This window comes from Canis lupus, chromosome 11 (assembly GCF_003254725.2).
Source record: "Canis lupus dingo isolate Sandy chromosome 11, ASM325472v2, whole genome shotgun sequence".
NCBI classification, from domain to species: Eukaryota; Metazoa; Chordata; class Mammalia; order Carnivora; family Canidae; genus Canis; species Canis lupus.
The window spans coordinates 26,813,274-26,840,762 of NC_064253.1; the positions used below are offsets into that span (position 1 = coordinate 26,813,274).

At 35.5% G+C, this 27,489-nt stretch overlaps 1 protein-coding gene across 3 annotated transcripts in view; it reads left to right on the forward strand.

Annotated features, from left to right (window-relative positions):
• UHRF2 (ubiquitin like with PHD and ring finger domains 2) overlaps positions 1–27,489 on the forward strand; it is a 77,346-nt gene that overhangs the window by 15,483 nt on the left and 34,374 nt on the right. For all 3 annotated transcript variants that reach the window (XM_025432124.3, XM_025432123.3, XM_049116085.1), the window contains 2 exons: positions 2,197–2,456; positions 19,981–20,199. In XM_025432124.3, coding sequence (XP_025287909.1) covers positions 2,197–2,456; positions 19,981–20,199 — 479 coding nt within the window. The remainder of the gene's footprint in view (positions 1–2,196; positions 2,457–19,980; positions 20,200–27,489) is intronic.

Below are 27,489 nucleotides of genomic sequence, written 5' to 3' on the forward strand. Positions count from 1 at the left end.
TTTACTTCTTTCTTATCAATTTGGATGCCTTTTATTTCTTTTTGTTGTCTAATCGTTGTGGCTAGGATCTTTAATCTCTTGCATGCATTTCAGCCCATTCAAATCTGACCTAATTCACTATGTCTATGTAATGCGCAAAATCCTTACTTTTCAATTTAGAAACTTTTTTTTCCCACCTGGTTTTTATGCATTGACATGAGTGGTTAACTAAATGGAGAATTTATAGTTCTTGTTTATGGTTATAAATCTAAGATTCTACTTAAAGAATGCCTGTGTTTATGAGATAGTAATTTCTTTTTTGTGGGATAAATAAGAAATGGGAGATTGTTCAGATTGCCTTATGTTTCTATTAGCTATATCAGTATCAACTCTATGCCCCATTCTCTGCTATAATAATTGTGTAGTGCTACATAAACCCTTAAATTTTGATTTGCTATGAGAGAGAAGTCTGTTTATTCTCCCAAGTATGATTGACCTTAACATTGATTATTTTTTTGTTTTAGCTAATGTTGCCTGTAAGAAAGTATGTCTTTAAATTTATCAGTGACTATTAAGAAAGGAAAGCACTTGTGTCCATTTAATGCATAGAGTAGTTTATGTGATGTATATTGTGTTTCATCTCTGATTCTTTGTCTAGCCTGGTTGATCTTTACATCTTTTTCTCTCCTACTAAACTCTTCTCATGTCAAACGTTGTTATGGCTTCAGGCTTTTTATTTGCTGTCATGTTCATTTATTTATAGTGCTTTTGGTCAGATATTGTACCTCATCTGCAGTGATCATTAATAATTTTTTATTTTGTCTGTAGTCTACCTTCTGTGTTAGCTTGGTGGTTTGAAACCTTTTTTACCTTTTAAAACCTTATTTCATCACTTAACCTAACTTAACCTTTGGAGTCCTGCTTACCTATCTTGTCATCTTTTCAGCAAGCTTCCTAATACAGTAGGAAAAACAAGCTTCAAGGTCTATGTCTGCAGATTCTAGCTTTACATTTCATTAGCTTTCATTTGGAGCAAGTTAACTTGTCAGAGCTTTTTGTTTTCTTATCCTGTAAAAGAGGAATTATTAAGCTTGTAAGAGTTAGACAAGCCTAAAGAACGCCTTGCATAATATATGGGTATTTAACTTTTAATATAAGCCCCCACCCCAGCCCCAAGCTATACCATCTGTCAGAATTCTGTTGGATACCTTAAGTGGTCTCTAATACCCTCAGGAAGAACGAGCTCATTAATTAGATGATCATCCTGTGACAATAATGACACAAAAAAGACAATAATGTCTTTTTTTTTTTTTTTTTTTTTTTTTTTAAGGGGCTTAAAAAAAAAAATGGAAAAAACTGAAGGGATGTCTCTTGGTTATTGCTCTTGAAAGAGCCCTGACCTAAAGGCTTGACCAATTTCCTCAGATTTTTTTAGGAGAGATTTTGTGTGTGTGTGTGTGTGTGTGTGTGTGTGTGTGTGTGTGTTTTATTTAACCAGCTTCCATATTGTAACTCTTCTGATATACATGTTTTCTAATGTACTGTTTTCCTTTTATCAGATTGCGTTTTTTAGTTCTGGATCATCCACTAGACTTGCATTCATCTGTTCTGTGTCTTACAGCTCTGTCTTCTGTTTTCTTCTTTGAGGTACTAAGTAGTGCATTTCCTAGTGTGTTATTAACTGGTGATAGAACTTACTCCATTTTGAATAGATGGGTTCGCTAGATTCTTTTCCTTTATACATGTATAATTCCCCCATCAAGTTTTTTCTAATACTTAACTGTTTTCTGTTAGACTGACTATAAGTTATCTCTAGGATTCGGAAGAAATTGATGAAGCAAATCAGCAACAGTCACAATACTATGAAGTCTTGACTTTTCACTAAGTGACATTCTTATTTAATAACTTGCTAGAATAACACTTGGGTACATAAGAATGATATTTTTTAAAGTGTGATGTAGACCCAGGCAAGGAATAAAGAAAATATCTATTTTATTGAAAATTGGAAGGAAAGTTAATTTTCGTAATAGTAAATAACAGATTTGACAGTATAATTCAAAAAGAATAGTTTTGATCTAATATTTCTAATTACTTTAAACGGGAATAGCTGCAAATGTTGTTAACCATGATAACGCTCAAAATAACTTGAGTTGTAGTATGGTTTTTGAAGCAATAAATGAAATTAAGCTTCATTAACTAATTTTAAACTTTTTTTAGGTAAATGAATTGGTGGATGCCAGAGATGTCGGCCTTGGTGCTTGGTTTGAAGCCCGTATACGTAGTGTTACTAGAGCTTCTGATGGACATTCACGTGGCAAAACTCCACTGAAGAATGGCAGTTCTTGTAAAAGGACTAATGGAAATGTAAATCATAATTCCAAAGAGAACACAAATAAATTGGACAGTGTACCCTCTACGTCTAATTCAGACTCTGTTGCTGCTGATGAAGACGTTATTTATCATATCGAGTATGATGAGTAAGTGCTCATGTTATTGAGGACTTCATTCATATTATTGTTTATAGAGGCAGGGACTTCCATGTCAAGACTGTTTTCAAATAAGTCTGAAGAAATCTTTTAGAGGTCATTTTCGGTCTGTTACCCTTTGTTTAGTGGTTGTAATAAGAGCTTCTTAACGTTCAGTCATCCCTGGCTCCTAAGTGGTTTGTTGTTGGTATCCTAATGCCTGGTTTAATTTAGTATGTAAAGAGTTTCTTGGTCTCTTTCTTTATGATGTAGTTTTCTGGGTTTTGTTTTGTTCTGGGGTTTTATTTTGTTTTGTTTTTTTCGGTATGTTATAACCTGTAGAGCTATTGGGATGAGATTGAAATGTTTTTCAAATAGCTTGTTGAGAAAACTCACAGTTTACTCTTTTAAAGGGTATGGTTCGCTGTTCTTAGTGTATTCACAGGATTGTGCTTTACCACAAACCAGTTGTAGAACATTTTTATCCCCTCCCCACAAAAAGCCCCATACCCGGCAGTCACTCCCTTTTCTTCCCTCATCCAATGAAATGTTTTTAAATGTTCTTATGAAAACGGTATTAAGAACTTGCCTTGAGGGCCAAGATTCTAAATTTGATTTTTTTTTTTAACCTATTTTCAGTATCTTAGTATAAAAGTTACCATTGGGGCAGGTTTAGTATTTTTTCAACATACTAAATGAACTTGAGTAATCACTCAAGTGATAACCTTAATATGTATAGAAAATATTAGGCTACCAAATCTTTTATTGAGTATAAGGTTCAAGATCCTAAAATGACTTTTGCTTACCATATGTGTTATCAACAAGTAAAGTTCTTGATTTGCCTTGAGTTTTATTTCTTAAAATATAGAAGAAGAGTTATTTGGCAAATATTATACAGAATGGCACAGTATGGAAATAGTGTAATAAGCTTTAAACACTAAGTGAACTAAGGCTTACTAAATTTTTTAATTTGGGGGCTCTTGGTTTGGACTAAGACTTCCCAAGGGATAGGCCTGAGTTTGGTGTAACGTTAGGGCACAAATCCCTATACCTTAGAATTTATTTGACTGGTTTTGGGGGGTTTGTTTGTTTGTTTTTTGGAAGGAGAACTTAGTCTTAATTAGAATAAATGTTAGTAAAAGTCTAAATCCAACATGCATGAGAAAACTAAAATTGTCCTAAATACTTTTTATGTGATATATAATTACATGTAATTTTACATGTTTCACTGCTGGCAACTTAGGATAGCTGAACTATCTTTGAGAACATATGACAAAAACTTAAGTGGTAGATAATGTCATTCACATCTTTAAGAAGAGAAAAATATATATAAAACAAAGTATAACATAGATGAGCTTTTGGTTAAGAGTCTCAAGTAACAGAAGGCTGTTGTATCCACCCAGAAAGAATCATGACCCAATATGGATATGATAACAAATTCTGTCAGTTTGTTCCTCATGGTTATTGGAAAACTAAGTTAAAAACTCCAGTAAAGTACTTCTTGATCTCAATAAGTTAATAAACTTCTCAAGTTCTTGAGAAGAAGATCAAGTTCTTGATTTCTTGATGGATGATGCATTGAGGAGTGCTGTTGGGATGTGATAGTTTTTGTTTTGTTTTTGTTTTTTGTGGGGTTTCTTTGTTTGGGGGATGTTTTTTGTTTTTTTGTTTGTTTTGTTTTGGTTTTTTTTTTTTTTTTGGAGTAGTAAGCTCCAAGTGAGTCAGTAGAATGTGGCTATCAAACAATCACACTGTGAGGATATTTTATCGAAAGATAGCTAGAATAAGCAGGGTGATGTTACTGTGTTGTACGGAGCTGGTTATTCCCTACTTGGAATATTGTTTTCCATCTCTCATGCTTTAAGAATACCAACAGGACCTAGCGCATCTTCAGAATAGAACCCAAAATGTAAAATTAAGAAAAATGACCGAAGGACCCAAGTATTTAGCTTGAAAAGACACGGATCATTATAGCTTTCATATTTTAAAAGTTCTGTATAGGAGAAAGTTCTATACAACATAAATGGTAAATTTAGGATAATCTAAACTTCAAACCAATCAAATCTTGAAAGATAGAGAATGGTCTGCCCTGAATGGTACAAGCATTGGCGATTTTCAGCCATATAAACAGAGAATTAGTAGAGATGCTACATTGCAAAGAGAACTTATAAAGTTTGAGTGACCCCTAACTTAGTATAACTTCTGCGACAGAAGTCCTCAGGTTTTTTGTACTTAAGCTTACTTAAATAGGTGCTAAGTACTTATTAGGCTACCATCCCATTCCATTTTTGATACTAATTGAGTGTTGTCATATCCCTCAGTGAACTAACCTCATTTCTCTCCTGTAGAGTAAATTGAAAGTAATCTGCTTAATTAATCATATCTACAAACCTCTGTGTATAATAGTGTGATTGAGAAAGCTGTCATTTCACCACGGCAAGGAGGTACATTGGATCAGAAAACCCCAAAAAGCCAAATAAAATATAGTGGTGGACATGGTTCTACAACATAAATGAATTTTTTTTCCTAATCTTCATTTTTCCTTTCAAAAATTAAAGATTAAAACATTATAAATCCATAAACATGTTAAGAGATTTATTTGAAAAATGTTAAGATTTTTTAAAAAATATTTATTCATGATAGAGACAGAGGGAGAGAGAGAGAGGGGCAGAGACACAGGCAGAGGAAGAAGCAGGCTCCATGCAGGGAGCCCAACGTGGGACTCGATCTGGGGCCTCCAAGATCAGGCCCCCGGCTGAAGGTGGCGCTAAACCGCTGAGCCACCTGGGCTGTCCAATATTTTAAGATTTAAGAGTTTTACTATTTGTAATGTTCCCTTTTCCATAGATTCTTTAAAACACAGACTGAATTATTGAGGGCATTCTAGTGGAAGATTTTGTAGTTGAATCATAAGGCCTAGATTAGTCTTGTTAGCTTTATGATTCACTTCTTACTGCAAATAATATAAAGCAGACATGTGGGTTAACATCAGAGTGCATGGTACGAAGTAGATATTTGTGGGGAGGTAAAAGGGGAGTTCCTAATTGCTGTTCTATACCACTTATCTGTTGTCACCCTTGTCTTACCAAGGGCTTTGTATTTGTAGAACTCAACCATCCTCGTAAGTACTTGAGAGGAAAGAAGTTGGCATTAAATTTATACTTAAAAGATTTAGATTCCAAGGGATTCTGAAATCCTCAAAGTTTTTTAAAAGTACCCAGTTAACAGGAATGTACAGAATGACTGTGAGGAAAACTACCATTTTTCCTCCCAAAGCCGTGATTACTGGGGAGACTATGTCTGAGGAAAATGTATTTTTTTGTGGTATTTTGGACAAAAAGGGGGAAGAAGATTCAGAAATAAGCATTTTTCAGAGTAATACAATTATAAATCATGAAACGGTTAAGCAGTCAAGAGAGGGAACATGAAATTTTCCCTTATTTCCTAGTAAGCTTGTACTGTATACTTCTATAGCTTTCTAAAAGCTGTATTTCCATTAACTGTACTCTCTGTAGGTAAGGTATTCAAAGTTTAACACTATTAACAGTCCTGAACATCTAAATTCACAAGGGTGTGGGGATCCCTGAATGGCTCAGCAGTTCGGCACCTTCCTTTGGCCCCGGGGCATGATCTTGGAGTCCCGGGATCGAGTCCCATGTTAGGCTCCCTGCATGGAGCCTGCTTCTCCCTCTGCCAGTGTCTGTCTGTCTCTCTCTCTCTCTCTCTCTCTGTCTCTCTGTCTCTCCTGAACAAATAAATAAAATCTTTAAAAATAAATTAACAAGGGTGTGAATATAATCTTATAAGCACCTTGATGTTGACTGAAGGGGAAGAAGTAGACTTGGGAAGGACAATCATTTTTTTAGTATTTCTGGTAGGTTAATGTTTCTAGGTAGCATGTGTATGGCATAGCTTACAGCCATTTCGATTATGTTATATCTTAGGTACCAGACTCTGAGCTAACTTCTTACGTGGATGCTCATGTGATCTTTAGCATTAACTACAGTGTTCATTTCATTAACTCCCAAATAAAGGTACCAAGGCTTAATTATGTAACTTGCCAAAGGTAACATCTATGAACGCTCTGACTCCAGAGCCAAGAGTTAACCAATATGCAGTAAGCCTAAACATGGTACATGGGATTGAGAGTAACCTACATTTCTGTTGCCTTCAAAAGTCAACCATTTTGTACGACTTATTACTTAGACTTTGCCTAGGATTTAAAGCAGACAGCATACATGAAACTTCTGTTGAGTTTAACCCTCAGTATGTAAGCAACTGAGGCCACCATAAGGAATTTAATCTTGACTCCTTATTTGGCTGCCTTATCAGCAGATGAGGGCTAAAAAAATCTTACTCTGTTTTTGTATTAAGCAATATCTATTCTCAATGGGTTTGGTTTAGATTTATTTTAATTAACTAGACAAGTGGTTCTCAGCCCTGGGTATACATTAGTTGTCTAGAACTTAGCTCTAGAACTTCTGGTATGATTGTTCTGAGGGACTCCCAGGCATTGGAATTTACAGAAGTTCCCCTGTGATTCTAACATGCAGCCACGGTTGAGAACCACTGCCCTTCGACTAGTGGTTCTCTGTAAAGTGTATTCCTTAGCCAGCAGCATCGGCATCATTTGTTTAGAAATGTAGGTTTTGGGGCTCACTCCATATACAATGAATCAATCTTGGAGTAGCCCAGCAGTCTGTTTTTAATAAGTCCTCTGGGTGAATCTGCTGCACATTCATGTTTGCAAACCACTCATTGATAATAGCTGTTAAGGCTGGGCCAAAGACAATTGACAGACACCTGCTACTAAAGAGCAATATGGAGAAAGGGGATTGATATGACAGTTTGAGTAAATATAGTTTATTAAAGGTCAAAGGTGATACGTAATAGCTAAGAAATCTGAGTGTTCATCCTATTTTGCACATGTCTGGGTGGTTTGTAGCTTGTTTTCCATTTTGTCTTCATATAGACAAAATTATTAGGATTAAGTTTCTTAATGAGATATTTCAGTCAAAAAAAAAAAAGATATTTCAGTCAAGCTAAATCATCTATATGTAACTTTGAAAGGAGAACTCTGTTCCACTATGCAGTAAATTATCTGTACTAACTTTGCATAGAAAGCAATGTCCATAATGTATTTATAGGAAACTGATCTATTATGATGTGTTGGTAAATTCTTGAGTGGAGGGAAAATATAATGCTTTGTTCTGAGACTAATCCTGGTTTTCCTGTTAAGTTGGGCTCTTAATTATACAGTAGAACCCTCTAAGAACTTTCTGAATTTGACCTACGGTTAAACTAGATCTCAAAAATCTACCCTGATATGTTCTTGCTTTTAAGGTTCACAGTGCACCTTTAGTTAGTCTTATTGCCTGTTACACAAGTGAATTTGGGAATATTCTTGTTGATGATTTGATCTTTTTTTTTTTAAGATTTTATTTTTTAGAGAAGAGAGTGTGAGAGCATCTGAGAATATGAGTGGGGAAGGACAGAAGGGCTGGGAAAGGGAAAAAGAATCTGAGGCAGACTCCATACTAAGTGTGGAGCCTGACTTGGGGCTTGATTCCACGACCATGAGATCATGACCTGAGCCAAAACCAAGAGTCCGACTATTAGCTCACTGAGCCACCCAGGTGCCCCAAGTGATTTGCTTTCTTTTTTTTTTTTTTTTTTTTTTTTTTTTAATTTTATTTATTTATGATAGTCACAGAGAGAGAGAGAGAGAGAGAGGCAGAGACACAGGCAGAGGGAGAAGCAGGCTCCATGCACCGGGAGCCTGACGTGGGATTCGATCCTGGGTCTCCAGGATCGCGCCCTGGGCCAAAGGCAGGCGCCAAACCGCTGCGCCACCCAGGGATCCCGTGATTTGCTTTCTTAATTGCTTTATTAAACTTAGTAGTTTAATGTAGAGATCTTGATTTCCAAATTGTAGCTGATTTCTATAAAGAGAAAAGTAAGCCAGAAAATACCTACTAGTTTGAATAAGGAAATATGTATATGTTAAGAAGGAAAATGTTTATGGAGGTTATTTTTAAGGAAGCTCTGCACCCAACATGGGGCTCAAACCTTGAGATCCAAGTCATGTGTTCCACCAACTGAGCCAGCTAGGCACCCCTTATTTCTATATCGTATGTTGAGAATGAGTAATTATTGTCTGTAGGCAGGCAAAGTTGAAATCTTTAAACATGAGTAAATGGTTGCTCAGAGTTTTCATGCTCTATGGTGTTCCCATTTAAAATAGAAATGTCAGTTTACCTCAGAAACAAATGTTCTTTTTGTTTTGACTTTTAATAATTCCAAAGTGTTTTTAAAGTATAGTAGCTTAATAATCCTCTTGTACAGTGCCTGAGAGTGTTATTTTAGCAAGTACTTTACCTAGATTGTTTTATGTAATCCTCATAAAAACTCAGTGAAGTGTAGGTACTTTTTTTATGTGTTAAGTGAAAAGAACTGAGATTTAGAGGTTCTAACTTGCCTGATGGTGGTCAGCTAGTAAGTGGTAGACCCCAGTTCATGAAAGCACATACTTGCAACCATTCTACCATACTATAATTTTGAGAGAAGCATGCTTATAAAATATAGTAAAATATCTTTATGTAGCATATAAGGTTGTTTACATAATTTTTTTTGTCTCTGCTGTTAATAATGGCTTTAGCAGAACAGATACCTTGAACCAAAGGTTCTTGTCCATACATGCCTGTGTGCCCCTTTTCTGTGGGGAGAATCTGTAGTTCGTTAGTGTTATGACTTTTTTTTTAAAGATTTTATTTATTTATTCATGAGAGACACACAGAGAGGCAGAGACACAGGCAGAGGGAGAAGCAGGCTCCTGATGTGGGACTCTATCCCAGGACCTGGGGATCATCCCCTGAGCCAAAGGGAGGCGCTCAACCACTGAGTCACCCAGGCATCCCAGTGTTAAGACTTTAAATCAAATAGGATAAGCTGCTTTTAACAGTGTCAGGGCTCTACCAGGGCATTGAGATCAAATGGAAATGTCATAGCATCATTTAGGACTTGGAAGGTAACTTCTGCTAGGCTATAATTAAAAGCTCATCTGGCAAGTATCTTAGTATAATGTTGTCATTGCTTTCAGCATCCTTTAAGATTTTTCAAACTATTCTCAGCCTGTGTTGCATGTCTTTGAGTAGCCTTAATTATTGCATATAGAAGTCAGCCAGTTCTGAATCAAGTGGTATTTTTAGATTAAAGTAGTTTTTTCTGTAAACTAACAAAACTGATTTACTTGACTGTATTGATGTGTAGTGATCTATTTCTGAATGACTCCCAGAAATACTTTAAAGGCAGTGTCAAAATAGAATTTCTGGGTTTTGATGGGAGGGAAAGTAGGAGATTTTTCTTTAATCAAGTCAGTGTACTCTTGATTATTTTTAAGTATAGAGAGCAAGAATGAGAGGTTTGTTTCAGAACTCATGTGCAGCAACTGGTCTGCCCCATTGGTACTTGACTATTACTAATATATTTACCAAAGACTTCAAATATTTCCTCCAACGTTCTCTGACATGCCACATTCTGAATAGATTATAATCAAAAGGAGGGCGCAAGAAGTTAGGTCTCTGACTTTATCATTGCTCTTGTATTTTATTCTAAGATCACTTAGTGCTTAGAAGAATGACTTTACAGATTGATTTCACCTTTTCAAATTTGTATATCATCCCTTTACGTTAGTGTTTCTCAGAAGGTTGGTTAGCAGATGCTCTGGGGAAAGGTATTTAAAATGTAGATTCCAGAGGGATACCAAACCTCTACTTCAGCTTAGAGTGGGCCTGCAGTAGGGCCCAGGAATCTGCTTTTCAAATAGGTACCCTCCAGAGATCTGTTAAGTATTTAGAATGTTAATTCTTTTACAGTACAGGCATTAGAATCAGAATTTGGTTTGATTCTAGGTTTATTGGTAAGTTTTTTGTTTTGTTTGAACTCTTACAGCTTTGACTTCCTCATCTGTAAATATCTACGTGACCTATTTTTTTTCCTAATAACCTTAAAGTACCCAGTAATAGAATCAAATTTTCTGCATTTCATTTATTAATAAAACCAAGTTGGTAAGTATTCTTAAATAGAGTTTTATCTTTGGCATAGGTATTTCTTCGCATAATTATGTTGTTTACATTACTAAAATGGTTGTCTACCATTGTAAATGGGTTATACAAATGAGATTTCCATGTAATATGTAAAGCCCTACTTCAAGCAGTTATATATTGTCTGTGAGTATGCTTTACATTTAAGATGTGAAACTTAGCAGTGTTATCTGTTAGAATAAGAAATGCTTTTTGAACGCACTATAACATTAAAAATTTGCTAAATTAGAACATGCCTCCAGGTGAATGGTGTTCTTATTTAAGCATATTAGCTCCAGGAAGCCATGTTTTGCAGGAAGGTTTCAGTGATATTACTATACTTAATACAGTTTGAGTCTAAAATTAGTGTTAGCCTGCAAGACATCCAAGGAAATGTAGCTTACTATTTATGTTAAACCTATTTTTGAGGAACGATGCTTAATTTCCCTGAAATTTAACTACCCAGGCTGTACTTGATGATTGATAGTTTTGTCGATTGAAAACAGTTGGCTTTTGCTAAGATGTCACATAGATGAGAATAATCAAAAGCATGTACTCCAAAGGATAGCTCTGAAAGATATCCAAATATTTTTAGTGATGAAAATGTTACTGAGAAAACTTAAACTTAGGGGTTTTTAAAATTTTTAATTCCAATATAGTTAACATACAATCTTATTAGTTGCAAGTGTACTATAGAGTGAATCAACAATAAGCTTGGAGATTAAGGCTTATCTGAGTGGTCCAAACTCAAAAGGATGCAAAGTAAAGTAGCTCACTAGAATAATTTATATTAAGATAACCTTGACTTTCAGTTCTGAGAATAGGAAGTCATGTAGTACAAGAGAAAGAAGGACCCCTAGCTTCATACTTCATGGGTTATAGAATTGGCCCTTAGCACCATATAGGTAAAGTAGGCCTTGATAGATTCCTTCCTCTGTGTTTCAGTTTGAGGTTATCTTGAGGTCTGTTTTAGAAGTTGGTCAAGGTTCTAGCACTTCGCGAGATATTTCAAATAGTCTACACAGTTTTGCTTAGTACAAATGCTGTGAAAGAAGTTAGTTGCTTGGACCCATTTGCAGAGGTTGTCTTCAGCCATACATTGGACCTCAGAGGAAGCGGGGAGAATACTATGGGGACTGCCTATACTTAAACTGAGTACTGACATAATTAACAGTTGAACTGACTACAGGGTTTTTTGTTTTTAAAAAGATTAAGAACAATCTAAAAAGCCCTTATTTAGCTCTTCATTGAATTCTGTGATCCTATTTAACTATCTAGCTCAAGGATGAAGAGGAGATACAACAAAATCAAGAGAATCTCTTTGAAATCTAGTAGTCATAGTTTTGGGTTTTTGTTGTTTTTTTTTTAAAGATTTTATTTATTCATGAGAGAGGAGAGAGAGACAGAGGCATAAGGAGAAGCAGGCTCTATGCAGGGAGTCTAATGTGGGACTCGATCACGACCCGAGCCAAAGGCAGATGCTCAGCCCTGAGCCACCCAGACATCCCAAGTGGTCATAGTTTATTATAGTTGATTAAAAGCCTTAGCTATTTAAAAGCAGACTTTTCTATTTAATGAGTTATATGCTTCCAAAACATTTGTAGGCCTTGGTATATCCTAGCCACATCAAAGTGTGAACATAGTACCTATTCCTCAATGAAAACTTGCTGTTTTATAGTTTAACTACTGTGATAGAAACATGCACCCCTTGCTTTGAGAGTACCCAGGGCTCTAAGCAGAAGAGATAACTTCTATATTCTTGAAAGAGAATAGCAGAAGTAGTACTCTAAAATTTTTAATTCCAATTTAATTTTAAGATTTTAATTCCAAAAAAAAAAGATTTTAATTCCAATTCTAAAAAATTTAATTCCAGTTATTCCAAGGATAAAAAGTAGGAAATAACAGGGTTACCTGAGGGTAGATAGATTACTATGGCTGGAACGTAGAAGGTACATAGTAAGTAAGAAGTGAAACTAAAAGTGAATATAAAGACTTTCACTTAAACATGGCAGATTAAGATGCCTGTTTGTCTCCACTCATTCTTAAACCCTTCTAGAAGACAGTAAAAGAATCAATGCATAAACCCCCCAAGGATAAAAAATGGGGTAGGAGTAAAAGACACAAAAAAGAAAGCAACAAACTTGGAAGGTAAGAAGCTAATGGGTAAATGATACCTAACTTAGCAGGCCAGAGAAAACTGGAACCTAAGGATGAGAAGCCAACAACAAGCAACTGAACTGGCATTGAAGAACCTTTGGAAGGCTCAGGCCTTTATGGAATAAAACTGAGAACAAAAGGATTGGTTAATTTATATGTAAGATCATTTTAACCACTCCTACCCTACTCAGGTTTTAAACCAAGAAAGAGGGAGACAGTGGCATTCAGGAAAACAGGAAATAATGGAAGGAGATCCCAGCATGAAGCTGTGGAACAGGTCTAGGTCTACAGAGCAAGCTGTCCAGATTAGAATGTGGTCTCTAAAAGATGTTTTGAAGCCCAAAAGATTGGTTGAATGCCTGAAATGTCTGGATGCCTTGGAGTTTAACAACCATGGCAGAATGGAGATAAAATAATGATGCAGAACAGTTAAGCATTCAATGGAAACCAAAGCTGTGGAAGAAAGGACAGGTATTAATTAAAGCATACTTTTTCATTTACCTGTGATTTCTACTTAATCACCATTTTTTTTAACTGTAACCCCCCCCCCCAAAAAAAAGTTTATGAAGTTTGTATAATGTGCGTAAGAGCAGAAAAAAGTTTGTCCTTGCAGGAATATGGGTTTAGAGCCAGATAATCAGTTTGAATCATGTCTCTGGTCCTCCTTTCCAATAAAAACCTGTGCTTCATCTGCAAAATGGGAGGTAGAATAGCACTTCTATCCTAAGAGTTGTTGTTAATATGTGAACACTTAAAGCAGGGCCATGTGTTACCAATTAAAAGGAAGAGGAGAATGGAGACAAATGAACTGTACATGAGGGATGGGTAGAATAATAAAGTAAAATACAAAGTGTTAGAAAGCGTGTTACTTTAAAATACAGATGTAAATAAAAGCAATAGCTAACAATTGAAAATGGTTGTATTCTGGAATAGGAGCCAAGAATATGGTGGGCTGGGGCAGGAGACTGCTTGTCCTCATTGTAAGGCTTGAGTGTTAACTTTCTGAATTTTGTACATATATGGGAAAACTGAAAAAGGATGAGCCTTTTGTTTGGATTTTAACTTGAACTACAAAACACTGTTATTTATTATAGAAATCTTTAAATTTATTCAGAGGTTGAGAGAACAGTATAATGAATCCATCCCCTAGCTTCAACCATTATGAATTCCTGGCCAGTCTTGTTTAAACCAGCATCCCCAAGCACCGCTGGATTATTTTGAAGCAAGTCCCAAACCTTAGCTCATTTCAACCAGTAAATGGCCTAAGTAGCTATGGTGGGTGCACTCTTCCTCCCTTCAAGGAAAGAAAAAAAAAAAAAAAAAAAAACTTGACCAGCTGCAAGGAATGAATGCAATTAGCTGAAAACTTTTAGCAACAGCACTTTGGAGACTTGCCACAGTGTTTGAGCCAAGACCACACTTTCCTGGCATCCTCCAACCAGTGAGCAAGTGTGGCCTGGCCATTTCTGCCCACTGTGGGATCCCTATGGTCAGTTTCTGTACTGGAGCTCACCATTGGACTGGTCAAGACTTCGTCAGAGTTGTACACAGTCTGATGCTTTTCTTGCCCAGCTCTCCTTTCTTCTTTCAAAGTGGCAGACGAACATAGTCTAAGGGCTTTTGCTACCTAGTCCTACTCTTTCTCCCTATCTTTTATAGGTTCACCTTCATCATAACCTTTCAGAGCATTCAGCTGACAAAATAGCCAAAGGATTCTTTTTCTAAAGTATGTAAGAAAAGAACATTTCAGGGATCCCTGGGTGGCGCAGCGGTTTAGCGCCTGCCTTTGGCCCAGGGCACGATCCTGGAGACCCGGGATCAAGTCCCACGTCGGGCTCCTGGTGCATGGAGCCTGCTTCTCCCTCTGCCTGTGTCTCTGCCTCTCTCTCTCTCTCTCTCTCTCTCTGTGACTATCATAAATAAATAAAAATTAAAAAAAAAATTTCAGATCTCAGGCTGATTTTCTTTGAAAAGTCTGCACAGTGGACCTTTGGCTCATGTTTGCGAACTTACCTTTCAGGAAGATTCTCATCATTTCTTGACTTAAAAAACAAACTCACTGTACCTGACTTGCAAACAGTATGGTTTATGCTGAACACCTGCTTTGAGGAGTGCATATGTGGTCACCCCCTAATAAAAACCATGTTTTCTTTACTGAACATCCCTGGTAGATAATATTTCACATATGTTGTCAAAATTTGTTGCTGGAGGATTTAAACATATTTTGTGTGATTCCTGGGAGAGGATTCTGAGCTTATACTTGGTTTCCTCTGATTTTACCCTATGCACCTTTTTCCTTTGCTGTTTTTTGTTTTGTATCCTTTCAGTGTAGTAAGTCATAGCTGTGAAAATAACCACATGCTGTCCTATGAAAAAGAGCCCTTTGAGTTTCCCAAGTAAATCACTGAGCCTGGAGATGGTTTTAGAGATCCTAACAAACAAATCTCGCATAAAATTCTTAATGATTCATAAATATCAAGTAACCTGTCCATAGGCTTGTCTTTTCAAAAAATATATTCAAGTTGTCCAAATAAGGATCAAAACCAAGATCTATCCATTGCTTTTAATAGATGAGTAAAACCTGTAAGTTGAGACTTAAATCAGCAAAGAGGGAAAAAGGTTATCTATACAAGGCAAGTGACAGTTTATTCAGTTTTCCCAGAGTCTGGGCTTTACTGATTACATCCCCATAGTAGTATTTAACTTTTCCTCTGTTAATGTTAGTTTCCTGAAAGCTTATACTTCTATCTAGAGGTTTGATTGCATTCAAATTCTTTATTTGATAAGACTAGTTGAGAGACGGTGTTTACTTACATATTGTGTAATATGGGAAGGCACATAATACCTGCTTCTTGTGAAATATGCTATTAGCTTTTAATGGTTTGACAGCCATTAATCTTTACCTAGATCCATTATTTTGAACTAATAGATTTTTAACACATGTTTTAAAGTTCTTGGTGCCCAAGTTGTCCCATCTCTGGCCTGTGGAGGCTCCTTCAAGTTGAACTTGACATTACCATTCTTGAGGGCTTCTTTGCATTCAGGTATAGCAGGATGTCCAAAGCCCTTCTATTTCCTGCACAGACATGGATTCAGCCATTTCTTCACGGAACTCTAGTTCTTCTTAGAGATGGTATTTAGAGCACATAGTTTGGGCTGCCCATAGATACTTGTTTAATCATGTTTCTAGGTCTTCTCATTGGACCCAGCCAGGAAATACTTAAGTATACCATAGGTTTATATTGATATTTCCAATGAAATTGAGAGTGATAATTTAATCTCTTTAATCTTCCATTTATTTTTTTTCTCAAAAATCATAGTTCCTAATAACATTGATTTGCCTTATCCTACTCATTGTAGTTTCAGACTAGGCAGTAGTTACATTGCAAACAATATGATTACTGAAAAGTTGGTTTTTTTACTTTGTGTCCTTAGAAAATAACCCTATTTGGCATGTATTGTTAACCTAGTGTTTTTAAGTCACTTGTAATGGTTTGTCCCTATGTAGTTAAGCCACTATGCTTCTGATTTTTAGGGGTTTCTTATATTTTTTAAGTTTTGCTTTGTAATTACAAAAAACATTGCATGGTTCTGTAGGTAAATCTCCATACAAGATACATGAAGAGAAATAGAATGTCGTCATGGTTTTTTCTCTTACCTCTTTTTATGGTAACTATATTAGTTTTGGTTTATCCTTCTGTTTTTAAAAACATATAATTGTGTATATTCACATCTGTATGTGTATGTATACAAATATATATTTGTATTTACACACACACTAGGAAGTAGCACACTATGAACACAACATCTTGCTTTTTATCACCATAGCTCTCCATATAACTCCATTGTAGGTATTCTGTGCCTTTTTAATGAGCATAATATTCCATTATATAATTCTACCATATGCTATTTCAAATGGTTTTCTACTATAGACATTTGATTGTTTGTAGTCCTGTTACAGATAATATAGCTATAAATAGATTTCTGTATGTGTCCCTCCAAGGGGATTTTTGTTTAATGTTTGGGATGGATTCCTAGAAATGGAATTCCCGGATCAAAAGGTAAACATAGGAATTTTTGCTGGCTATTGCTAAATTCCTCTCTACAGGGGGTTGTTACTACTTTGTATTCCCATCAACGGTATGAGAATACTTGTTTTCCCACAATTTATGAACAGACAATTATCAAACTTCACAAAATACTTTTAAGTAGGTCTGTGTCTTAGACTTCAGCAAAAGTGTGATGTGGATTTAAGATGTGATCCTAAAGATGGAGCTATGTTATGCTTTTATGTCAGATAGGCTTAGAGAAATGCAGGCCTTCATTAAGGGGTTATAGTTTAGTGTTAAGTGTTAAAAGGCACAGCATAAGGAGGAATATCTGTTAGGAATGTAGTTGGATATATGAATCTGAAGGAAAGGGGTTATAGTGGAGCTTATGTATTCCCATTCTATGTGTGTTAAGATGTCTGTAGATAAAGATGCCCAGGAAAAGAGTAATGATATTTGAGCACTTGGCATGTTCTTGACTTTGGTAAGAGTTTTATGTACTCCTTCCATGTTTGTTTTTATACAATGCATTGACTTAGCATATTTTTGGCTGGAATTAGGAAACATATGCTTCATTTTCATGAGTTACCTCTTATAGACTAGTTTATACATAACAGAGTATATGTAAATATAATTATGTTATGAAATTTTACAAATTTATTTCCAGGGCATATATAGCTTAAATTCTCTTGCTCTGATGTAAAGGTTGATTTATTTTGCCTTATCTCTGATGAACATGATTTTTATATACAATTTTGAGACTTGGGTCAAGATTTCTACTTTGTTTAAAATATTTCCTTGGTATCGTATCTAGTTTTGACAAACTTAGGCAAATAGAGTTTTGTGGGGGTTTTTTGCCATTGAACTATGCTTTCTTTCTCTATTAAAAATACAGAAATACATAATGTCATAATGTCAAAATATAATTTTCACATTATGGCTGAGAAAAGAATCTCCCTTTAAAAAGTTTTCTATCCTATTTAAGAATATTGAAGCAGGAAACAAATTCACAAACTTCAAAATTAGAGAAGTCCTTAAAAAAAAAAAAAGAAGTAATCTAACTTCATTTTACAGATTAGGAGAAATGTTGGTTATTTTTGTGACCAAACCAGAATGAAACAACATAAGTGTATAAACCCCAGGTGTTAGGCTAGAGACTTTAGGTTTGACCATAGAAAATGAGATTGAAATGGGAGAAGAACAGAACCATAGACATGATTTTTGTACTTGTCAGTTTCTTTAGGATTATTTCTGTGGGATAATGACAAAATTTTAACTGATGTTTAACCCATTATGTACTGTTTTAAGCACTTTCATTTTCTTGAAACAACCACGTGTGATACAGTTGTTATTAAGGTACATTTTACACATGATGGAGGTTTTATAAAGATAGTTTTCCCAAGGATACTCATTAGTAAGAAGCCAAAATGGGAATTTAAACCCAGCCAGTGAAGATACCAGGATGATAAAGGACTCAAAACCTTTTTATATAAGTTGAAGGAAATCTGTTTTAAGTATTTTTACTTAAAAGAGAATATCGAGGGCAGCCCTGATGGCTCAGAGGTTTAGCACCGCCTTCAGCCCGGGGTGTGATCCTGGAGACCCGGGATCGAGTCCCACATCAGGCCTCCTTCATGGAGCCTGCTTCTCCCTCTGCCTGTGTCTCTGCCTGCCCCTCTCTCTCTCTCTCTCTCTCTCTCTCTGTCATGAATAAATAAATCTTTAAAAATATTGAGGGTGGCAGGGGCATTTAGACTGTCCAGTATTAGGTCTTTTGTGGACAGAGTGTAGATTTCTTCATGGAACTTAGGCATAAAATGAGTTCCAAAGCTTATGTTCCAAGCTTCCAAAGCTTGATCCAGTGTCAAGTATCTTCTCTTTGCTATGTCAGAGTATTTATGAAGATAGAATGGCGTTTCTTAGGATTAAAACTGCTCTCTTATCACTGTCCAAGCAGAGGTTACATGCTTATTTGGAAAGCTTGTAAAAGGGAATTATGGCACTAAGAAGGCAAATGGACAAGATCCACTCTGACATCCTTTGCTAATCCTGAGATTTTTTTCAATAAGCTAAAATATGAAGAGACTTCGGTAAATTGGGTGATTAACTAAAGATCCCACCCAGAATTTATACCCATTTACTCTAAATGAGTTGGGTATACTGTGAGAGTCCTAGACTTGCTGCATAGTACTTGGTTTCTTCAGAAGGGCCAAGGCTTTCCTGTTAGAGCTGCTTCCGACTTCGGGCCCACTTACATTTTGAGCAGGCCTCTCAGTTAAGGGTTAATGGTCTTTTCTCTTAGTTTCTACCTTAATACTGTCACACTAGGATATGATACTTATTCACACTAGGTTTATCAAACTTGAATGTGCTTTTCAATTACTGACAGGATTTATGAAAATCAGTTGTTGGGTCTTATTCCCAGATTATCTGACTCATTAGATCCAAAGTGGAGCCCAAGAGTTTGCATTTGTAACATCTTCCTAGGTGATGTTAATTGCTGGTCTGGGGCCCATACCTTAAGAAACACCATTATAGTAGTTTGGCCTACCCCAACAGATTGAGCTTTCCAAGAGTAGGAACCAGACACTACTCCTACTCCTCTCTTTGTTCCCCTACTACCAAGCAATACATAAAGGTGACCGGTCTTAATTTTTTAGGATCCAATGTGGACTGTTATATTGCTGTCTTTGGCTTGTTGATACCAGAAGTTAGGCCTAAAATTCAGGAAACTTCTAAAGGTTTGGGTTCAGATGAGGTTTCAGTTTAAGTTAAGCTTAAAGAAGCACAGAGTCAAGATCCTGCTAGAATTATTTCACATGGTTCCATTTTTTTGGGGGGGGGGAGGGCATTACTAGGCTACATGTAAGAACTAGAATTTTGCTGCCTCCTGGAAAAATGGAGGCTCTTGAAACATACTGAAATGTACTAAGTTCATGTTTTTATTATATGTAAAACAAACAGCTGATCACTGTGAACTGACTCCCAAGTTCAAGAACAGTTCAGTGTCTAGTCCTGTTAAAGTAATTTTTAAGCTTAGGTTAAGAAGATGGAGCAGAAGAGCTTGTGTTTTTTTACCTACCCCAGCCTGTACCCCTCAAGCTGGCAAAGAATGTCTTACTAAAATGTTAGCAAGAACTGTTTATTTTGGCAGTTAAAATCATGAAAAAATATATGTTGTGTATACTTCTAGTCTTTGGTAGTAATCATAAACAGCATTCTCTGATTCTTCTCTTTTTCTTTCCTCAGATATCCAGAAAGTGGTACTGTAGAAATAAATGTCAAAGATCTTCGACCACGAGCTAGAACCAATTTGAAATGGAATGAACTAAATGTCGGTGATGTGGTAATGGTTAATTACTCTGTAGAAAATCCTGGTAATAGAGGATTTTGGTTTGATGCAGAAATTACTGCATTGAAGACAATCTCAAGGACCAAAAAAGAACTTCGTGTGAATATTATCTTAGGGTAAGATTACTTACACTATGCCCTTTAGCTACTGAAGTAATCAGTGAATATAATTTTTAGGTATTACACAAATGTTCTTTAGGAAAAAAATATGAAAGTTAGAAATTTATATACTAAAAGAGAACCTTTTAATATAAATTGAGATTTTTTTTCTTTTTTATTGGGAATGTCCCTTAAATGTCCATCACTACTTTAAGGCTGGAGATATTATTTGAAAGCATCATGGAAATAATTGAATATTTGAGAAATCCTTGTTTACCTCACAGGATTCTTAAAGGTAATATACAAAAGCATTCAATAGCTGTGGTTGTATGAAAATCTATGTTGGTGAAATAGTGAATATCAACCTTACCAGCTCTCTGCTGTACTTGTAAGACTAGCTGAAATTTTCCTTCATAGTAATTTTCTTCAGTTTACAGAATTTAACAAGCTTAATAAAGAGAATTCAAAATGTAAAATGTTACCCAAATGCCAAACTGCTTCACTATTTCCATCATTAATTCTTTAAGAAATATTTTGGTGTTTCCCTCAAGTGACGGAGTGTACTGTGCATTGTTTCACAGGTACTTTTTTACTCATAGGAAAAAATTACCACTATCTATGTCTAGTTCTTTTTTTTTTTTTTATGTCTAGTTCTTTTGAATAGAGTTTATTGGATGAGTAATCACTAATTTTTTTAAAGTCTGTTAAACTGTTTCTAGTTCTTATAATATTCAAACAATGTCGTATATGTATTTTGTGCTTTGCTTTTTTTTTTTTTTTGGAATGAATTCTTAGTACATTTTTGTGGAGCATTAGCGATTCTAGAATTACTCTGGCAGGTGTGTGGGTGTGTGTATATATATATATATATATATATATATATATATATATATATATATATATATATATATGAAGCAGCCACACTCACATTCTTGTCACATTCTGATTAACAGGATTATTATGTTATATATAGTATATATTGGATAGATATATAATTGGATCAGATAATATGGAATATATGTTAAACATAAGGGATATAGTATAACAAATCTGAGATGAAGCAAATGTTAGGAACATAAGAGCTAAAAAGGAGCAAGTGTGGCATGTGGCTATGGATAGGATTTTTTTTTCATGATTAGAAATATTTTGTCTTTACTGGAAAGAGTGGGTAAATAATCAGAATGAAGGTCTAAATGTATTCTGCTGTTGATAGTTTGGGGTTGTTACAAACTGTGCTGTTGTAACATCCTACTGTGTTCTGGTGCTTATGTGCATTAGTTTTTGTAGAGTGTATCTTGCCTAGAAGTAGAATTGCTGGGTTGTAGAACCTGTCCATCTTTGACTTGAATAGACGTGACCCAAATATTTAAGTGGCTGTATCAGATTACACATCTACAGCAATATTAGAGGTCCCATTGCTCTGCATTCTCCTCACACTTAATTTTGTCAGACTTAAATTTTTGCTAGGCAGGGGGGCTGTATAATAAAATAGTATATCATTATGGTTTTGATTTGCATTTCCTTGACAACTAATGAGATTGATAGCCTTGTGTTTATTGGCAATTTAGATATCTTTTGTAAAGGACCCTGTTCCAGACATTAATGTTTTGTTAGTCTGTATTACTGACTTTTTTTTTTTTTTTAGGAGTTCTGATTGTGGAGACTTGACCATTTCAGTAATGTGTAGAGAAAAAATTCACTTTTAAGCTTTTTCTCATGTTTTGAATAATAGTCTTAATTTTAAGTAGTTTATCAGACTATTCCACCTGATGCTTCTGCATTCTGTGACTTAAACCTTTTGGAGTTTGGGTAGGAGGTGGGGGAAATGGATGAAGGCGGTCAAAAGGCACAAACTTACAGTTCCAGGGACATAATGTACAGCATGGTGACTATAGTTAGCTGTATTACGTATTTGCTAAGAGTAGGTCTTAAAAGTTCTCATTACAAAAAGAAATAACTATCTCAGGTGATGGAAGTTAACTTTTTGTGGTAATCATTTGTCAGTGTATACATCTATCCTATCATTATGTTGTACACCTTAAACTTGCACAGCATATGCCAGTTATATCTCAGTAAAACATGGAGTGGGCTGGGAACAAACTTTCCTACCCAAAATGCATTAAGTATACTCCATTAGTATTTTAAAAAGCTTTTGGTTTTGCCTTTCTTTGGTAGGTCTTTAATCCATTTGAAGTAGGTTTTGAGGTAAGGAGTTGACTTACCTTGATATGTATGGATAATTATTTTTCCTAGCATCACTTACTAAAAAGCCCATTTTTCCTTCACTGGTCTTTAATATCACTTCATATCAAGTATATATGATGCATCTATCTGATTTCTCTTCTGTACCACTGGTCTATTTTGTGTATCCTAATAGCGGTTCCACGTTTTAATGATGATGACAGAACAGGGCTTCGTTCCTTGGTCTTCAGTAGTTCTGTTTTCTTAGGTCTGTGTGCTTTTATTTGAACTTTCCAAGTCATCATGGTAATTTAAATATAAAAACCATTGGGAATTTAATACGTATTGTGATGACTCTAATCCAGGAATGTGCTTTTTTTCTCCATTTATTTAGGTCTTTAATGTATTTTTATCATATTTTTATTAGCTTGAACCGTATAAAATGTTTTTGTAGGTTCAAAATAGAGTGATGGCAATTATATGGTAGAATTTTATTTAATACTCACCAGAGATCTGATCTTATGACTCTGTTATCTTTACTTTAGATACTATTTGTTCCTATAAATACTATTTTTCTTCTTGTTGTTTCTGTTACTCATATATAAGTAACCTTTGTGTTTATTGATTTGTTTTTAAATATTTTATTTATTTGCTCTCTGCATGAGAAGGGTGGGGCAGAGTGAGAAAGAGGAGGAGACTCCCTGCTAATCAGGGAACCTGACTGTGGGCTCAATCCCAGTACCCCATCATCACAACCTGAGCCCAAGGCAGTTGCCCAACCAACTGAGCCACCCAGGTGCCCATATAAGTAACCTTTGATCTTGGATCTAGTAGTCTTACTAGATTTACTAGTTTTAATTTACATGTAGTTCTTTTTTGGAATTTTTATAATCATCTTTTAACTGCAACATTTTTGTCTTTTCTTTTGATTTTTATTTACCAGCTGCCCTTTAGTACATTGTTGAAAGATGTTTCTCCTTTATCTCTAAGAAATAAACTTCAAAATTTCACCAATAACTATAGTATTTGACATGGGCATTTTGGGGATTTACTGTCCTGATTTGCTTTGACAGAATTTCCTGTGGGGTTTTTGCATTTGTGTTAATGAGTTAAATTTGCATGTTAGTTTTCCTATCTAGCTGTCCTTCACAAATTACTCGGATTTTTAAAAATAATTAAAATAGATAGAATGAATATTCTGTCTCTGTCTTATGGTGAGGTTTTGTGTCCTCTTAACTGGTAGAGCTACACAGTAAAAGCGCTCTTGGGCTGTTTTCTTGTGGGAAGGATTCTTTTTTTTTTTTTTTTTTAAGATTTTATTTATTTATTCATGAGAGAGAGAGAGAGAGGCAGAGACCCAGGCAGAGGGAGAAGCAGGCTCCACACAGGGAGGCGGATGTGGGACTCCATCCCCGGTCTCCAGGATCACGCCCTGGGCTGAAGGTGGCGTTAAACCGATGAGCCACCCGGGCTGCCCTGTGGGAAGGATTTTTATGATTGATTTAATTTCTGTAATGATGACAGGGCGATTCAAAGGATCTGTTTCTTAAAATAAAGCTTTATTTTTTAGGAACTTGATTTTACCTAAATTTTATTTATTGTCATAAGTTTATTTAACTTCATCTTTTAATGTGCAGTCTTTATTGTGATGTTCTCTTTTTTATTCCTGAGTTTAGTTTGTGCCTTTTTAATCTGCCCCATCAGAGGCTAACAAGTTTTATTAGGCTTTTACAGATAACTAACCTTCAGCTTTGATACATTCTCTACTATATTGAAAGTGCAAAGTAAGAAGTAAATACAGGACATGGTTTTTAATCTGCCTCGGATATTTGATAAGGGAACTTGGAGTTAAAGTTCATGCTCATTTCTATTTTTAATTTGTGAGTACCAAAAACTGAATATGCTTAAGCTGTCTAGTGATCAAATTCTATTTAGTATTATTTTCTGTTTCTATTTTAGCTTTGAGGAAAATTCAGAACAAAAATTTGGAGTTTAAATCCATTTTTCAGAATGCTTTGTTCAGTTACTATTGTGATGCATATTGCATTTAATACCATATGAAGTTAGACTAGTTTAGATATTTATAAGAATTTGAATTCCTTAACAAGAAAATAATTCACATGTACACCTTAACAAGAAAATAATTTAAAGCTTAAACTAAAACTATAGATGTACTTTATTTTCAGTGTCCTTTTTTTATAAGGTTTTATTTACTAAATTTTATCTATACTCGTTTATCATCAAATCTCTTTAGTGATATTTTTAACATTCTTATACAGCACAATTCTGATGTCCATTATCAAGTTATAAATCAAAGCTCACTGTATTTTAACCAGACTGGCTGCCGTGTGATACCTAATCACGTATATAAGCTTGTGTCTGCTTCAGAGCCTTTGCATCTCTCTGCTTGTTCTCTGCATAGATACTCATTTGGTTTGCTCTCTCTTGTCTCAGTTCTTTGTTCAGACATCACTTTAAAAAACATCTTTCTTGATGTATAAAATTATATATGCACATACCAAGCATAGATTCCTTGAATTGTCTCCTTAACTCTTTTTTTTTTTTTCTTCTTTATGGCATTGATTATCACCTAACATTGGTCTCTCTTAGCCTACTTGTAGTGTTTCCTATTCTTGCTGCAATAAATTACCACAAACTTAGTGGTTTAAACAGTAGTACTTATCATTTTATAGTTTTGTAAGTCAGAGGTCTTGTGCGAATTTCGCTAGGCTAAAAGTGTCAGAAGAGATGTTACTTTTTGGGGACTCAAAAGGAGAATCTGTTTCCCGGACTTTTTCAGATTTTAGAGGCCATACCCCAATTCCTTGGCCCATGGCCCACTTCCTCCCTTTTTAACATTACATATCTGACTCTCCTACTTTTTAAGTTCCCTTATAATTATCTTGGGTCTACATGCATAATCCTATTTCAAGGTCATTAACTTTTTTTTTTTTAAGATGTATTTATTCATGAGAGAGAAGCAGACTCTGCAGGGAGCCCAGTGTGGGACTCGATCCTGGGACCTGGGATCATGCCCTGAGCTAAAGGCAGATGCTCAACCTCTGAGCCACCCAGGCGTCCCTCAAGGTCATTAACTTAATCATGTCTACAAAGTCCCTTCTGCTGTGTAACATAATATTCGCATGTTTCTGTACTTAGGACATAGACATTTCTGGCACCCATAATTCTGCCTGTTATACCACTGAAATGTTAATGCCCTGATTTTTGTTAGCTGTTGTGTGCCAGGCCCTGTTCTAGGCACTAGTTATAATGAGTATTCAGTAAATAGAGTGTTTCACAGAATCTGAGATAGATTTTGTGTTTTGGTTTTTGTTTTTTAACATGTCAAAATGTATCTTAAAATTACTATTGAACTGAGGTTAGGTTTTTGGTTTTGTTTTTTAAGATTTTAATTATTTATGAGAGGCACAGAGGGAGAAGCAGGCTCTCTATGGGGAGCCCAATGCAGGACTCCATCCTAGGATCATGCCCTGAGCCACCTGAGGTTGGGTTCTTTCAGAGATTTGAGTTTGCTTCTGCTAGGCACCTCAAGTACCATCTAACTTAAAATTCTCTGCTTGAGCTTCTTTAGACCACACAGGTAGTATGAATTCATATCTGCAAAACTTGTAGTTCAATTTTTGGGATACTTTTTCTCCTTGTACCCAGTGATAACATTGAAATAGACATTTGGGGGGGGGGGTATTTGTTTTGACCTGTTTATTTTCTATCTCTACCAGGAAGGTAGTTTATTTACTTATCTTAAACTGTGAGAAGAGCAAGAGCCATATAGTATTCTAGCTTTATTTGGAGGTCCTTCTTAGACCCCTCATTCCAAACTTCTTTCTTTCTTATAATTTCATAAAATTATCGTTGGCTTCCATTTAGAGTACCAACTTTGGGAGTTCTTCTTAGACTACCCCATTGCAGGCCAGTTTCTTTTTTGGTAGTACATAAAATAATGCATTTTACAATTGTCAGTTTATTAGATTCATAGTATTTCTTGAAGGAAATTTTTTTTGTGTTTGACTTAGGGCTTCATCAGCTTTGTGCAAAGGAAATGGATGTGGTAATCATTCAACTAAAATGATAGGTGAATAAGTGAACAAGTGATTCTAGTTTTGAAACTTTTTTTGATATTTATTGAAGCACCTAATGAAGTACATGGAAGGTTTGTGTTTCCCGGTAGAATGGAATAGCTGGCAGTGATTAGCATTTTTACAGAAGATCCAGATTGAATATCATTATCATCTGTTTGAAGGCAACAGAGAGGCAAGGAGAACTACAGGGCCTAGGACTCTGGAATGGAAAGAACTTTAGAAGGCAGTTAGTTGGTTTTTATAGTTGCTTTTTGCCCTGGGAACTTTGCTAGTAATGGATGCAGAGCAGATGTAGTTTAAAGCAACTAGGGGCATGGTAGAGACAGAAATCAGAGCTTTGGGCAGTTAATTGGGATGACCTGTTTTCTTCACATGACTTTTGCTGAATACTGGCATTTTGCTGAGCAGGGAGGCTAAAAATTTAGGTAAACAGGATAGTGGAATTTTCGGCAGTCTTAGAAAGCAAACATGGATTTTGGGATCACTGGTGGTTGGAATGGTCCCACAGAGTATACAAAAAAGGCTCTTAGTTGAAAACTGTGGATGTGTAGACTAAGCCTTACCAAGACTGTAAACAAGCCTTGCCTCAGCGTGGTTGCTGATTAAGATGTTGAAACACCATATTATCTCCCCAGCAGAAGGAAGATTGCTCCCTCCTATGGCATAGAAACATCTGAATGTTTTATATTTATAATATTGAATTTTAAGTTTGGTTTGGTAACATCTTTATCTTGGCTGCTGCTGCTGCTGCTTCTTTTTTTTTTTTTTTTTTTTTTTTTTGCAAACTGTTTTCATTAGAAATGTATTTCTAAAGAATTTTTTGTGTTTTCAGATGCTGTTCCATTGTATTCTAGTTTACATTGTTTCTGGTGAAAACTTAGTTCATATTCTCTTTGTTTTTATTGTTTTTCAGCAGCATTATTCGCAATATGCCATTGTGTTTTCTTTATATTCATCCTGCCATGAAGCCAAAAACATGCTTCCAAAAGACGACAGGTCTACATAATCAAAAACTAGAAGAAAAACC